Raw genomic sequence first — 17,062 nt, 5'->3', positions numbered from 1 at the left:
CCCACAATGTGCTTTACTTATGTCTGGCCAACCAGTATTTTTGCCTATTACTATTATTTTATTTTGGTCCTAACAATATGTTCATTTTCTATAAGAAGCCCAAATCTGCCAAGGTAAAGCAGCTGCATGACACCTACCAAGAAAGCACAGTAACATGGAGCTTTAGTGAAATCCACTGCTACACCCAAACCTAAATGGGTGCAATAATTCCTAAAGCTTAGATCTTGAGCATCACACTTCACCTCCCCCACCCAGCTGCTCTCTTCCTTACTGACTGTCCATGCTCAGGTTTTTTCACCTGCAGTTCCAGTTCTGTTTCTTGCAAGGAGCACTCCTCTAGTGCTTGTGACCTTCAGAAAATTCCTGCAGAGCTACCCCTTCCCTTCACCTGCACACTCCAGCCTCCAAAACTAAGCACAAAACTGAGTGTGTTTCTTGCTTCAGAAGAGAAGTGTTTTTAGAAAGGAGGAGAAAACTAAGAAGATGAGGCAACTGAGAGTGTAGAATAACAGTGTCTACAGTGTAAGAGCTGCGGGGGAGGGAATTTCTCCAGCATCATTCCCACACATGTTTTTATTATAGCAGAAGTTCCCGCTGCGTAGTGATTGCAGTATCCCCCTTAGAAGTGTAGTAGGAACATATGCACGGAGCAGCTGCACGATATAAAGTTGTCTGCAACAAAGTGAGATAAACAGAAGTATCATCTGCTACAGGAATAGCTGATTCCTACCAGTGTTATTTAACCTAGCTACTCCAGGGAGGCCATAAATCAGGACAGGCTTTCTGCCCAGCACACCGCTATTGCCTGGCTGCTTTCCCAACTGGCTCATGGCACTCTGGAAATGGCCCTAAGCTTGCAGGCTACAGGAAGGACAGAAATCTGTAAGGGAGTCAAAAAAACCCAAACAGCATGAGGAAACCCAACAGGGCTAGACAAGCCACTTCTCCATCAATCTGGAAAAAGCCAATCCTTCTTTGCAAGCCTGTGTGTCCCTGATCACCAGCCCCAGGGCTGCTTTGTGCAGGCAGCTCTGGTGCCATGGAAGGCGAGCTCAGGGTTCCCTCTGGCCAAGCACAGCCTGGGGCACCATGAGGATGCAGGTCATGTCTGCAGTCATGGCTTTCTGCCCCTGGAGCACACACCAAGGCCAGCCATTTCCTGGGCAGCCTTCTCTCCCCTATCCTCCCAGGAAATTTTCCACTTATATCCAAGAGTGTGGAACGGTATACATACTTTGCCTGTTCTCAAAATGCCTTTCAGAATAACAGCTGAAGATCTATATTTGTATCAAGTCTAGCAGCACCACAAACTCCACTAGCAGGCTCTTTTAAAGGGTTTGTTTTTCCCATGCTGGCTGCCTGTGGCTGTGATCAGCCCTGGTACAGCAGCACGTTCCTACCACATGCCTTATCCAAACACATCTGTAGCAGTCCCTGCATGATGAAATACAGCAAACAGAGGGGATGCTTCAGCTGACACTGACTCACAGATCTCTGCCCATGGCCCTGGGTTAGGTAACCAATCTTGTTCCCAGAGCCCACAGCCTCCAGGGCTCTGGAGCCTGAGATCCTGACCTTCAGCTACATTTCCCTTCTGAGCATCATCATGCAGATGCTGGAACAGGGTCCTCAGCTTGCATCAGCCTCACAGCTGGGTGGACTTCTGCTAGTTTACATCACTTTGAGCCCCTGGACTTTTTTTATTAGCTGCCTAAGGCTTCATCCTATCATGCAATGAAATTTATCAGCATTACATTAATCAGCACTCACTTTAGGGTGAATCTACACTGCTGGGGGGAGTGAAGGGCCTTATGCAAAAGTAGACAAGAGGCCTCAGGCTCAGGACTGAAATCAGCTTTCTCAAAAAAGATACAAGCATGTGATGGATGTTTCTCACGGTTTACACAGAGCAATGTCTGGAGTAAATATCTGAGCTTTGGTGTTTGTGCAACTTCCTCTGTAAGGTTTTCCCTCACAGAACCCAAATTATTTCATATTATTCAGGGGATTCACTGAACTCCTCTATTCCACAGGAGCTTGTATGAGATACCTTGATGTGAAAACACCCAAATTGTAACACATGCAAAATCCTTCTCCACATTCAACTGGGAGTTTGGATTGTCCTGGAGTATCCTGGGAGTTTTTTTCGTATACCTTGACATTTGAAATCACATTTAAACTTCTCTATGTTTTCTGGGCTTGTCCTCGCACCCCAGTGTGATAATGACTGCAGGAACTAGTGTCTTCTCTGTCTTGCAGTGGAGATGTCAACATGCAACTTACGTGACTATCAAAATAATAAGAGTAAAGATGAGACTAGGACCCAAACCCTGCTTTAGCCAGCAGATTAACAGGTCTCTAGAATGTGTGACATACATAGAGATTGCTGAAAAGATGCACTGCCTGTATCTTCAGTTCCTTTTAATTTCCAACCAAGACTGATAAAACACTTGAGGCCCTTAGAACACGAGCCTGCCTTCAAAATAAAATCCTATCCTGCTTCCTAGCATGCTAATTAAAAGTGCATGGCTGATTCAGGCAGCCCTACAATAGCAAGAGAAGTGCTGCAGGCATAGAGATGGCAGGGTTTAGCCTGTTGTGAGTATACAATATTAAAAACAGGCAGATGTCTCATAAGGATGATTACGACAGCACTCTTGACCTTTCTGCAAGAACAGGAATAAAAGCAAAAGAAAAACAATAATCAGTTTTGATTTATCTTGAAAGTGCTCTTCCTTTTTTGGCATGAAGTTGCTGCTGTAGAGAGGTGATGGGGGTCACTGTCACCCTTCCACATCACATCAGTGGGCACTCAGCAGCTGCTTGGGTCTCAGTCAGTGAACTGACAGAGCCCACTGGAGACACCTCCCCTGGGATTACATGTGGACCACGGGTCACTGCCTCCCTTAGCTATTTTCCAGCTCAGCCCTGTGTTTGGTTTTGTTTTGTTGTGGGTTGTTTTGCTCTGTTTTGCTTTATTCTGTTTTGTTTTTCTTTGCTGGCTGCAGTGGGAAGGGTGCCCTGGTGCAGCTCCCTGCCTCAGCATCACTGCCCAGAGCTGCTCCAGCACCAGCTCAGCCCGGCCCCTCACAGAGCACTTTCTGTCTCCTGACACACTTGGCTGTGTTATTTGTTAATGTCCCAGCACCTCTATGCAAAGAGCAGCTAGCCTAAAACCCATATGGTAATGGAAAGTAATAACACTAATCAAAATAAATTATGGAAGCACTGGATGTTGAAATTATGAGCTTTAAAAACTACAGCCATGACCACTAAAGATAACCTGATGGTGTATCCAAGAATTCCAAGTCCTGTTTCTAGATTCTGTCCCAGGCAGTACATGTATCTCTTTTACAACATGCACAAAACTATTTAATGCTTAAACCAGAAGATTAAAGCAACTTCATCACAGTTTTTTGTTGGAAGCTCAAAGCAGTTTTGAGAATGACCACTGAGATCCAATTAAAAAAAAATCAGAGAACTTCTTGGGAATTTTATGGAAACATTCTTTCCAGTGATAGAACCTCTATTTTTGTGCCTAGACATTGAGGGAAACCCTCAATAGCTGAGCTAATCTTTTCTGGTATGCACGTTTCTGGCTAGAGCCAGCTGTGTACAGATACCTTCTAACATTAGATCAGAGCTGTGTCTTTATGCTGAGCCTGCAAAACAAACTTAGTCAAAAAAGCAGGTGTGAGATTTTTGTGATGTTAAACAGTTTGATCTGAAAGCACTTTTTCATTAATTTGTTTTGAATAAGTTGGATCCACTTACCCACTGCAGGCCTGAAATGAGTTTATTTGCTAATTGCATTTATTTAGGCCTGGTGCCCTTGGGAATAGGAGAAGGCCCTCTGAAAGTAAATCTAACCAATATTTGTACTTCATAAATTTTAAAGCCAAGAAATAAAATGCATTGTACTCATGTGGACTTTCCAAAGTCAGAGCATTTTCTTTACTTATTCAATTCTTATTCTGAGTCCAATCTCTTTAGATGAATTTAGACGTCTTAAAGTAAAAATAAAAAGTCTACCTTTAAGTTTTTTGTTTAAATATTTAACCAGAAATGATAGACGAATTATCCTTAATTATTATAATTACCCTATTTCTAATCTAAATATGTTTGTCTCCATTTGTAGTTGAGTACATTCCAGAGTCATTTACAAACTATATCAGTATTCATCACCTTATTTTGGGGGAGAAGAGGGAGGTCACTGTTAAAACCACATTCTTCCAGCAGTGACTTTCCATTTATAGTTAGAATTTGAGGCATACTGTTTCTCTGGCTTTTAACTCAATTTATATGTGCCACACTTACTCTGTGTGTAGCTTTATAGCTTCATAACACCAGAATCACGTGGAATTAAGTTGGATGTCATACCCCTGTGTAAAATTATCACACTAGCACTACTACATCTATGTATCAACTAGTAATCTCCTCAGAAAATATCTGGTATGACAAGATGTCTTCCTAAATCTATGCTGTTTAGCATAAATTATTTATTTTAATATTTTATTAATTGAATGAGAACTTCATTACTTTTGCAGAATTTCTGTCAGTATGTCAGGCTGTGATTACTTAGCTCAACCTGCTTATCATCTTTAAAATATTATCACTTTCCTACTGCTTTCCACTCAGCAGTGTCTTCAACGTGCAGAACGACACTTCAAGGTTTAGCCGAAAAAAAAAAGCAAATTTTCCTGGAGTTGTTTTGTACTGTGAAAACCATTTTCTCCATTCAGCTGATTTTGAAAGCAGTGAAGAACAGCCAGGAATGAGTCAAACCAAGAAGCAGTCGTGCTCTGAGCAGCTGAAGCTGCTCACAGAGGTGGTGGGTGCTGGGACAGGTGACAAAGGGACTTCAGGCACCCAGGGGTGTCCTCCACTGCCCAGGTACACCTCTGAGAGGAACAGCAGTGTGTGCCTTGTTGTTTCTTTACTCAAGGGAAAGGGCACAATTTGATTCTGAAATATATACTGAAATTTTCTCAGTAATTGTGTAATTCATTAATCTATTGAGTGTTAATCTAAGGGTATGTGTATGTCTTTTCCTAATCAAACACAGGAGACAGAGGAGATGTCAGATCACAATAAATGATACTGGGCTGATCACATATTTTAGCTTGTGCAGCTATTTGTGATGTGTTTAACTGGACATTCAGAATATCAAATTAAACAATGAGACTCATAAAGGAGCCTTTTGCTCTATTTCGTTCTCTCACCTACTTAGCTGAGAATGCAGATATAGACAGTCCCATCAACTGATTCATTATTAAATGTCACTTAAGATGACCAAAATTCTCATGGCATTTGTGTGTTTGCACAGGCTGTGTTAAGGCTCTCACTTCCCTTTGCAATACACTGGTGCTGCTTATGGCATTGGCTGTTACCATCCTTCAGGAGATGTGTCCCCTCAAAGCATGGGAAAAGGAGCATAGCTCTGAAGAAAATATTGTCACCACAGACAAAATATTTCTTGTTTTGAGTGGTACTTAAATAGACAATTCTGTCCCTAAATGTAAAAAGATAAATGAAAGAATAATAGTTTATATTTCCACAAGTTAACTTTTCTTAATGTTAACATGTCTGGACTATTTGGCTTAGAATTCAAAGGTAGTGTAATAGAAAATAAGCTTGTCAACTATAATACTCTAAAAGCAATTAGTAAATGTAATAGAACTCATATTCTTTAAAAATAAATCCCCCCTCCTCACTCCAAGGTTACAGTAATATTAGCTACAGATTGGTAGGCACTGCTTCAGCTCCCAACAAACCTCCCCTAATGGGGTTTGAAAACGTGCTCTTATCAGCACAATATCCCTCTCTAAAATTAAATCTGACGCAGCTGGAGATGGCAAATGCAGAGGAAGATGTTTCCCACGGGTAGCAGAGCTGAGCCTTTCTCCTTTGTGCTGAGTACCAGGTTGTAGACAGGACTGACACAGAGAACTTGGTCATCTGGGGACTGTGACAAGAAATGTTTAGTACCAATAAGAGAAATTGATTGCTTGGGGAAAAGAAAGAAATGAGTCCTAAATGTGAAATAACATCTTTGCGTGTATCTGTGACCCTGGTGCAGTGCTACTGCCTGAGTGACTGAAGCATATCTGATAATACCCTGTTGATTTGGGAGAATTAATGTGTTTTTCCACTCTCTTTTTACAGCTCCCAAGTCTACCTTTTGTCCCACTGAAGAGACCTGGTGGCCAGGCCTGGTTATTATCATTGCAGTATGCTGCGCCACACTAGTGTTCCTCTTTGTAGTTGTCATCATTTGCTACAAAGCCATAAAAAGGTAAGACTCCAGATGCTTTTGCTGTGCTCAGGGCAATGCAGCCCCACAGAGGCTGACCCAAGGCTTGTCTCATGGCATCTTGTTTAGTTTAAAGGCATCCAAAAGGCAAAATGCATCCCATAGCCAGTGTGTGTTTTCATTGGAAAGTCACTTCATGTACCATATCCTGCACATGTAAAAAAGGATTTAGTTCAAAGCAGTCATGGGCATAAGGAAGAGAAAAACTAGAAACAGGATAGAGCTACATAGTTCAGATTAATAAGAACTTGCCCAAAGTCAGATTACTGCAGGTTGCTGGTGAACATGGGGAGCTTTGGCTTGGCCAACTGCAGAGGGAGGAAACATTGTACTATTTGTATTTGAGCACTACCTTTGGTAACATTCAAAATTTACCTGTGGGATGTGAGATTCTTGGCCCAGGTCCATTGTTAATTTTCGAAATAATGCAAACTCTTATAACTCAAAGTCAATGGTAATATGTGTAGTTTTTAATTGGAGACCATACTCCTAATTTATTCTTGCTTCAAAATGATAATCTACAGACAAGATTCAAACTCTTTTAATGTAAAAACTTCTATGAAGCCTATGAACAACAGTGTGTAGTAGCCCTTTCAGCCCACTGTCTTTGCAATGGCTGCACTTGCCTGGGTCTTGAGTAGTCAGGAGCATTGACTTCAGTTACACAGAAAAAATATGAACAAAAATGATTTGTTCACTTCAATAAAGTGACATATTTCTGATGGAAAAGGTCAAAACTTTAACATTTCCATTTTAAGGTTTCAAATGCAAGTCCAAAGGGTTGATTTAGAAGAGAAAGTAACCTGTGGGAATTGTAGGCCGGGTGGATGAAGGTTCATTTCTCCTCCATTATTTTTAGTATGGCTCTGACAACACCCCACAGCTGAGTGCTCGTGCTGTCACTGTTTTGTGCTGTGAGGGTCTTGGCTGGGAGCTGTTTGTATATTCAAGTGACCCAGCCTGCAATAGAGAATGCAGGATTCCCATCCATAGGTCTCATGAGACACTGCAGCGACATTTGAATCTCAGCTTGGATTAAATAACAGATTTTTACAACTTCGTGATTTCTGAGTGATAATATTTTGGAGTGAGGGAAGAAGAAAAATGAAGGAAAATACTTTTCATGAAAAGTGTTATGTGCATGCAACATGAGTGCAAGAATTTTGTTGAGCCTCAGTGGGGATATCACAATGATGGAGCATTGGACATGTTTTGTTGTTGTTGAAAAATTTATGCAGGATTTAAAAGAGCATCAGAAAGGGAGATTTCCAGCAAGAAGAGAAAGCCTCTATTTTAGTTCTTACTAAATTTACGTGGTTTTGGTATTCTAATTTAGCTAAAATGAATGTTTATTATTTTGGGGGAGCTGGAAAGCTTTCACTCTAGCTACTGCACTTTGAAAAATTATCTTTGGAGGATTGAGATTGGCAGCTAATTGAATTGGTAGCACAGTGCAAAGCCTTACACATGTAGTTGCAGTTCTACCATTGCTGCTCATTTGTATTTGTCTGCCTACTGCCAAATTGTGAAGGCTAAAAAATATTTGTATGAGAGCAGTAACTCTCCAGGGCAACTTGTGTCTCACAAGGAATTGCTTTTCAAATCTGCTGTGATGCTAGTAGACAGGAGCAATAGATGGGAAGAACAGAAATTAAATTTAAAGAGGAAAATTTAGAGCTGCCTTGCAAAGGTTTGGGGAATTCACATACAGTTTCATGCTTTGTTTCAGTGCAAAATAATACTGATACTTGATGAAGACACCCACTATTTGTCAACAGGTTGAATATCAACCTACAAGTCAGCTGCTTGAACAGGCATTAGGCTCAGAGAAGAGTGAAAATTCCTCTTAGATCTTCTCATTTTTGACATTCACACTGCTGACAAATGCTAAGCTGAAAACTGCTCAGATGTGGAATGGACAGCTATGAAAGAAAATTGTATTAATTATAATTTTACAGGGTAACTAGAGCATTTCTTTTCATCAATGAGTCCTTCCTAAAACAGTTCTGCTAAAAGAAAGCCCTGAAGGGCCTGGCAGCATTCCCCAGTAGTTCAGTTTTCTTGATTCACTGTAAAAGATATCTATCAATAAATGTTGGGAAATAAGATCAGACACTTCACAAGAAAAGCATCTCTGGTTTCAACACAGTATTATCACATATTATTGAGCTGAATTGGCTTTAGCTAATGTGAGAAAACCTTCACTCTGTTTTTTGCTGGAAGGTAGAAGTGACTAAAGAAGGAGTAAGGGGATTAATCTGGGTGATGCTGAAGCCAAGAGTTCCTCCAGTGTGTTCCCAGCTCTGGGCTCCATAACCATGCTCTGCCCTGTTCCTTCTCATGCTCTTATCCCCACCAGCTCTCCTCTGCTCTCCTCCTCCTCCTGGGCCCTCCTTCCTGCACATCTCCTGGAGCTGGGGCTTCTGTCACTGCAGCATCTCTGACAAATCTCTCTCCTACCTCCACTGAAGAGGTGCTAAAGAGTGAACTAGCAGCAGTCATCTGGTTGTAGGGTGTTACAAGGGTTAAGTGCTTTAGTAGGAAAGTGCAGGCAGGGATTTATTTGCATTGAGTCTGGATCTGTTATATTAATCCTTCACTTTCATTAAAATCAAATTTGAAGTAAAAAGAAAAATCCTATTGTGCTTAAGTTGAAATCTCATTTACTGGTTTCAAAGGGCCAGACCCAGTCAAGCTCTCTAATGTCTGCTTTTCTGTAGCAGGAAGAGTGGTAGTGACCTCGAGGTATCATAACTCAACTGTGTTTTTATTCAATCTATATATAAGCTGTGTCTTCTAGGGTAGTTTGTTTTCCCTTGTAAAAGCTAAAACTTCAATGTATCACCAATTTTAGTCACTAAAGCTATTTGTAATAAAATACAAGCTAGTGGATTGGCACTTCTTTGTATATAAGAACTACCAGAACCAAGCAAGGGCACTACTGCCTCCAATCTTGCCTCTCCCCTGGAAATACTCAGGTTCTTTCAATATGAAATGGTCATAAGAAATGCTGAAATCCATTCCAGTGAATGGACTTGACCTCTCTGATCCATGAGGAAACTTTCACCAAGTTGCATCCATCAGCTTTAATAATCACGTGTTGAACTTTTGGGAAGATACCTATGGAGTGATACTTAAAAGGTGCTTCAAGCAGCTTCTAAATTTCCTTTGTGTGTAGCATTGGACACTACATGACTGGCACACCAGGTGCACATGAGTGCTGCACAATCAAGCACCAGAGGAGACTACTTGTGCTATTGTGTTGTGCTGCAGCATGAAAGCAGCCTCAGTTTGGAGAAGCAGCTATTTTCTATGGTCTTGGTGTTAGAGCAGTATTTCCACTTTTCTAAAAAAAATGTAGATTTTTTTTTTTTTGTAAGAGTCTTTTCCATAGCATAACAGAAAAAAAATTAGTGATAGTCAATTAGCACTATCAGTGACATTGGTAGATTACTAGGACAGGCTTAATCACAGTCTGGGGCTCAGCCTCAGTGTAAGCAGTGGGACTTTTCCATGCATTTCATGGATAAAAAAGTGAGCTCACAACCAGTGATTTCTGTAACACATAGAAAGAGCAGCTGAATAACAGCTTCAATATCTAGGAAACTTCCAAGTAATTCTCTTACCGTATCTTTGTCTGTAAAAACCTTCCATTCTCATTGTTTCCCCAAAAGACTGTAATCAAGAAGTAAAAGCAGGAGGTCTAAAGACAATTCAAAAACTAATGTAGAATGAAGAAAAACAGATCATTTCAGTTTTATGTGATTTTTGGGTTTGGACAAGTGCACCATGAATGCCAGCAGCTCTTACAAACCTTCATCTGGTGTAAATCAGTGCAGATTCAAAAAAAAATCAGTGGAATTCAATTTATTTTAATCAGCTCTGGAGGTGACTGTCTCTTAAGCTTTTTTTGACATCTGCAAGTACCTGAATAATAGTAAGACACTAAGACTAGATGGAAGTGGGAAGTAACACAGTAAGAGGATTAACAAGAGTTGTTTGGTAAATAAGTAACTGAGACAGGGAGAGTGGGACATGCAGTGTGTAATCCTATTTCTGCAGCTCATGGTGTGTCAGTGTCTGTGAGGAGAGTAAGATATTTACATAAAAGGGAAAAATAAATCCCTGGCTCCCTGTATAAAATTAAGATAACAGAGACATCTTTCAAACCTCGAAGGGGAAAGCAAAGCTGAGCATCCTGCTCTTTATGACAAGTGATGTGCCAGCTATTCAGCCTGGCAGGGAGTGTTTCAGATGGTTTTCAAACATGTGAAAAATGCATGCTCAGTATCTCTGGGACATCCCTACAGTCTGAGGTGACCCATGGGCAGGTTGCTGTGCCTGGTGATGTGGCTCCTTGGTTCTGCTAGATTTCAAGTAGGATGGATCTGTCTGTTCTCAGATGTGCCACAGAGTTTTCTGCCAAAGAGCCCTCCTGCTAAATCAGCAGGGAAAGTGGGCTGATGATAGCCAGGTTTTATATGATATACCTTTTATTCACTGTTCTCACTTTGTGAAGCCACTGTTTTATATGTGTCCCATAGCCTGAGAGAAAGGTACCATAAATGCCTACATAGGCACTTCCTTAAATAGGTGCTGAGTTCACCTTCAAATAATAATTAAATGGAAGAAAATATTGTACTGAAATAAAATGACAGGTCATATTTAAACTGTCTCAAAATTCATTGCTCAGGTATTTTTAGGGTGCTTAGCATTCGTGTATGATTTATGACCCCTGTATGCTGCAAAGTCTAGTTTCAGAAGTGGGAGAAAGGTTCTGAAATTTGGCTTTGTTTAACAAGGTACTTGCAAGAGGAAGACACAGAACCTTTCTTAAGGAGGCCATGAACTGGCAGTGGGGGCTCTGGTCAGGGTTTCCCATGGGGCAGGGATTTATGTCCCACTAAAAAGGCCATAGCCCTGCACTTTTTCCCCAGCCAATTTTGTACCACTCTGTCCCACAAAGAGCAAGAACTGTGTAGTCCTCTACACGGTCATCTCCTATGAGCCACTGAGGCCAAGAATGATCTAGTCTAAAATCAGTATTAATTGCAGCAAAACAGTGCTGTTTAGCCTGAGCAGAGAAGACAGAATCCTAAATGTACTTGATTGCTTTGAAGAGCAATTCTCAGCATGACTGATGACAGATGGTCAAGGTGAATTGAAATTGTTAATCTCTCCTATTCTTCCTGACACATTAGAGGAGTTTGTACTGAAATGGTGCCTTAATTCCAAGCAGGTGAAGGGAAAGACAGTAATTACTCGGAAGATGGAGTGAGACAATTGGTGGGAAAGATAGGTTTAGAAATACTGTTTGAGTGGGAGACACCAAAGGGAAAAAGAAGGTCTGTGGGGGCAGATTTTTGTGCCTTTGATTCAATTCATTCATGTCAGTTCAGCTCTGCAAAAGGGATCAATCCCTAAGAAGTGCCATTCAAAAGGGAATAGAGTCTTCATAGAAAGACCCTGGGAATGTTACTGAGGGCAGCTGAGATAAAGGCAGACTTTAATATTTTGGAAAAGTAGGGAAAAGATCTTTGCATTGTGGCCTGATTCCACTGTCTGAATGTTGATGTTTATCAACAACAGGATTAGTATCTACCACTGAACACTGCTATCCAGGTTTGTGGATAGTGCCCAGAAGCCCAACATCCCCATGTGTTGCTTACCCTCTATGCCTGATCATCTCCCAGAGGTGAATTGACTCCCATCCTTGGAATGAGGCTGCAGATGATCTACTAAAGACAATTTAAATACCCTGAACAACCAATCTTTCTACAACACATCCCATTTTTTAATCAACAAAAAATGAGTTTGTAGAATCAGGAATGACTGAGGTTGGCAGGGACAGCTTGAAAGCATCTAACCCAAACTTTTGCCCTAACAGAGTCAGCTAGAGCAGCTTGTTTATGTCTGTGTCCTGCTGGGTTTTGAATATCTCCATGGATAGGGAGTTTTTATTGGCTTTCTTGTGTTCTTTCAAATTTATTACTGTTTACTAAACTGAATGTAGCCCTGCTTGATGAAAACTGAGTGCTAATACCAGGACAATCAGTTCTTCCACCAAACAGTATTGAAGTTTGGATGCTGGTTGAGCAACAATGTTGAGGGTAGTGTTTATGAGACAAGCTGATGAAGAGCTTTACAGCTTGACCCAAGGCCAGTGGAGATACCAGAGCTCTCCTGTATTTATTCTGCTGATTCAGTGGCATCAGTGGGGATTCTGGACAGGGAACTAATCGTGTGTGCTGCCCAATGTTTTTTTGATGTATAAAGGTGAAGAAAGGTTGGCGTCATTTTTTTAAGTAGAATAGTAAAAGTATTGCAACCACTTGTTAGGCTCAGTTCAAGGGCTGATGAGTGAAGTGGATAAAATAGCCTTTTACTGGGAGAGATGGCTCAGCCAAGCCACATGGGCCCTGCTGTGCAGAACAATTTGTTTTGCTGTTGTCTTTGCAGAGTGTGTTGGTCAGAAAAGCAGCAGGATCTGCTCTCCAGTGCTGTCAGTCTGAGATTTTTATAAGTACTACATCTTTTTGTAACTGTTGTAGAGCAGGATTTCTCTGTCTCCTCTAACTTAGGCAAACTCATAAATTCTGCTAGGGGGGAAGTTTGTGGTCATAAATGCCCACTGTTCCTCATAGCCAGGAACACTGAAAGCCTCCATGAGGCTTTAGTCTCTAGCCTAAAACAAGTGGCCCAGCTGTTTCACAGAATACTCTCTTATGGATCATTTTGCACTTGTTCACTCCTAATTTGTGATATATTGACAAAGGTGCCAACAGAAATCTGTAGAGAATTATGGTCTGTCCTGTGATGAATTAATTTTTCAGTGTGACCAGAAACAAAGTTGCCATTTTTCTGTTTTCCACTGCAGATGAGGGTGCCACATCAAATGGGCAGGAGTCTACCCATACTGACAGGAATTGTTGGGAATCACTGCCTCAATGCAACTCTGATAGCCATGGGTGGATTTTACACACTTGTATATAATGCTCATGAATTTGCTCTCTGTAATTATATTGATTACAGCATTTCTGATTTACCCCAACACAAATAGAAGATACAAGTTAATACTAGAGCTTTGAAACATATGGGAGAGATGCCAGGTTCACCATGATGTTTTTATTACATTTTTTTCCTAAAGACAAAGAAATAAAATTTTCTTAGGCATTCATTTAATTTTTTAGGCAGTCATACTTTTCACAGGCTGATGTGAGGGTGCTTGTGGCTGACCCTGTGGGTGAAAAGCCACAGCAGTGGCTGAGGCATACCCAACACAGTGTGCAGAGACATTGGGAAAAACTTTCTATCTTGATTATCTGGAGTGTCTGAGCTTAGGACTGAGCTTGGGACCTGCAAGAATCCAGTGGCAGCAGCAGCCTGCAGACCCTGGGTCAATGGTTTTATCACTCAGAGAAAATTGTTCCTGTGCTAATTGGTTGGGGATGTAGATCCATACTCCAGCTCCTTACCACCCAGGAATTCCCTCTGCAAAAAAAAGAATCTCATGGAAACCTCCTTGATGGCCTTATTGCCCTTTATGCTTTCCACAAAGGATTTGCAGTGCATTTTGAGTAAAAGCAGTAAAGCCTGATTTCTCCTCTGGCTGAACAACTGCAGCTCCGGGTGAGCTAAGCTGGTTTTGAGGGTCCCAGCTGGAGGCAGATCACACCTCACACCCCCCCAGCTTGTTCTGGTGTTTGCTGCCCACAGCTGCATTGTCCAGAGGGAGAAGGCACAGGCAGGGTCCCCCCTGCCCCTCTGTGACACTCATGGGGTGCAGATCTCTCAGCCACACCTGAGCCCCTGGTCCTGTGTGCCTCTGCTGCACAGTGAGGGCAGCACAGTCTGGTCTCTGCTGCGTGCCCTCCCTCCTCGCGAGACCTGTGCTCATCCTGTTCTCATCCTGTGCTCAGCCCGTGCTCATCCTGTGCTCAGCCTGTGCTCAGCCCGTGCTCAGCCTGTGCTCAGCCTGTGCTCATCCTGTGCTCATCCTGTGCTCAGCCTGTGATCATCCTGTGCTCAGCCCGTGCTCATCCTGTGCTCAGCCGGTGCTCATCCTGTGCTCAGCCTGTGCTCAGCCTGTGCTCAGCCCGTGCTCAGCCTGTGCTCAGCCTGTGCTCATCCTGTGCTCATCCTGTGCTCAGCCTGTGCTCATCCTGTGCTCATCCTGTGCTCAGCCTGTGCTCAGCCTGTGCTCATCCTGTGCTCAGCCGGTGCTCAGCCCGTGCTCAGCCTGTTCTCATCCTGTTCTCATCCTGTGCTCATCCTGTGCTCAGCCTGTGCTCAGCCTGTGCTCATCCTGTGCTCAGCCGGTGCTCAGCCCGTGCTCAGCCGGTGCTCAGCCCGTGCTCAGCCTGTTCTCAGCCTGTTCTCATCCTGTGCTCATCCTGTGCTCAGCCTGTGCTCAGCCTGTGCTCATCCTGTGCTCAGCCGGTGCTCAGCCCGTGCTCAGCCTGTTCTCATCCTGTTCTCATCCTGTGCTCATCCTGTGCTCAGCCCGTGCTCAGCCCGTGCTCAGCCCGTGCTCATCCTGTGCTCAGCCCGTGCTCAGCCCGTGCTCAGCCTGTGATCAGCCCGTGCTCAGCCCGTGCTCATCCTGTGCTCATCCTGTGCTCAGCCCGTGCTCAGCCTGTGATCAGCCTGTGCTCATCCTGTGCTCATCCTGTGCTCAGCCTGTGCTCATCCTGTGCTCAGCCCGTGCTCATCCTGTGCTCAGCCTGTGCTCAGCCTGTTCTCATCCTGTGCTCAGCCTGTTCTCATCCTGTACTCATCCTGTGCTCAGCCTGTGCTCATCCTGTTCTCAGCCTGTGCTCAGCCCGTGCTCAGCCTGTGCTCAGCCCGTGCTCAGCCTGTTCTCATCCTGTGCTCAGCCTGTTCTCATCCTGTGCTCAGCCTGTGCTGCGGGGTTGTGAAGCAGAGCTCAGCTCCCTGCTCTGCCATGGAGGAGGGGCTGCGGCAGGTCAGCCTGGGCACCCTGGGCAAGGGACGAGCCGCTGTCTGTGGGGTGGGCCCCCTGCACAGCAGCCTTGCCTTGCTCTCACCCCAGAGCCCCCTCCACCAGCACATGGCCACCCCCTCGGTGTGGCTGGGCTGGAGAATGGGGCTGGTTTGCCCATCTTGGAGAGCTGTTGGCTGGTTAGCCATGTCAGCCAGCATCAGTGGGGGTGAGCATCCCAGGATCCATTCCCCAGGCTGGTGCCAGGTGATGGAGTGGGGCACTGACACAGGGTTATGTGTGTGCAAACAGGTAATGTCAAGGGTCTGATCCCAGCTGTGTGCGAGGTGGGAGTGGGAAAATAGTGTCATTCCTCATTCCAGACCTTGAAAGAGGCCATGAAAAGAGGACCCACGTGGAGAAATTGTGCTGCCTTTGACGTCTGCTTTTTGAGGCATTAAACCTTATGAAAAAATGTTAATACTCCCAAACAGCTGGAACTGTAGTTTCTTCCTTTCACTTGCTCTGAACACTGAGAAGCCAGTGTAGAGACTGGCTAAACTCAAACTCTTCCTCAGTAATTGTCCCCAGTTACAATTGTCTAAATTGTAATTGTCTGCACAAAACCAAATCTTTGCATAGACATCAAGGTGAGCAGGACTTGCTGGTTTCTCTGCCTCTTCATGGACTTGCCCCACTGCACACCTGGAGCATGGGAAAGCTGGGACCACCCTGTGCAGTCCATGGACATTGTGTTTGCATTTATCTTGCAAAGAGCAGACTCTTCATTCTGAGTGACGAAAGCCAGAAGCAGCTGAATAAAAATCAGTGGTCTCAGTCTGGTTGAAGGCAGAGACAGATTGCTTCAAATGCAAAGTGATCTAGATAGCTGCAAAGGTCAGTTAATTTTACGAGTTTTAATTTTCTTCTCAGCTCCTTGCATTTATTTGTGTTGCAGACACTCTTCTTTCAAAGACATTTCTGTAATAGTAAATCTGCAAAGAATTTTTATTCATCTGCACAGAAATTAATCATACCATTTAAATAATGTTGAGAAATTACATTTAAATGGTTCTGTGAAATTGCAGTAGCTTCGTCCTTTTGTATGGATCAAGTCTATCATTGAAGTTGTTGCCTATATTCAACAGTGATTAAATGGCAAGGTAGCTATCTGCATTCAGCAAAATATCTGGACACAAAGTACCATAATTTGGTGGATGGAAATGTCCATTGCATAAAATGCCTCTACAGTCACTTGGCTGATGAGGGGCATACTGTCCTTGAGAGAGAGCAAGAGAACAGGGAAGAGCAGCCCTTGCTCTTCTCTGTTCCTTATTATTTCAACCCCACATGTTTCTAGTACTGATGCCCACCCTGACCCAGAGTACAGGCATTAATAGCCATTCATTTTGCAGACATGGTAGGGAATTCCTGTTCCCCTTTCCTCCTCCACCTTCCCTTCCAATATGGACATCTCTTTGTAAGAACACCTTCTCTTTCTAATGTTTCTCCAGTTTTCCTAGCTAATGTTTGTTAAGCACTTTGAAGATAGCAAGCATTGAATAGTTGTTCAATCTGTCCAGAAGGTGTAGAGAATTTTAAAGAACTAACAGAGAATAATCCCATTTTTCTGGGTGGAGCATATGTATTCCAGTGCCAGGCTGTTTCTGCAATGTGAGCAGAGCAAGGTGCACCATGAGCTGAGCTCATGGCTGTACCTTTGCTGCCTGCACTGCTCTGCAACAGGACAGACCTTTGAGGAGCAGGAGTGTGCCCAGCTCATCCCCAAAGGGCACTGCCAGTGCACA

The 17,062-nt window shown here is 43.2% G+C and overlaps 1 protein-coding gene across 2 annotated transcripts in view; it reads left to right on the top strand.

The window, feature by feature from the left end:
• PRIMA1 (proline rich membrane anchor 1) overlaps window positions 1-17,062 on the top strand; it is a 49,190-nt gene that overhangs the window by 20,474 nt on the left and 11,654 nt on the right. For both annotated transcript variants that reach the window (XR_013774688.1, XM_079309564.1), the window contains exon 3: window positions 6,166-6,295. Coding sequence is in view for 1 of the 2 variants with exons in the window: in XM_079309564.1 (XP_079165690.1) it covers window positions 6,166-6,295 (130 nt within the window). In the remaining variant the exon portion in view is untranslated. The remainder of the gene's footprint in view (window positions 1-6,165; window positions 6,296-17,062) is intronic.

Source organism: Erithacus rubecula (genome assembly GCF_903797595.1).
Source record: "Erithacus rubecula genome assembly, chromosome: 6".
NCBI classification, from domain to species: Eukaryota; Metazoa; Chordata; class Aves; order Passeriformes; family Muscicapidae; genus Erithacus; species Erithacus rubecula.
This window is presented reverse-complemented; position numbering and strand designations above follow the sequence as displayed.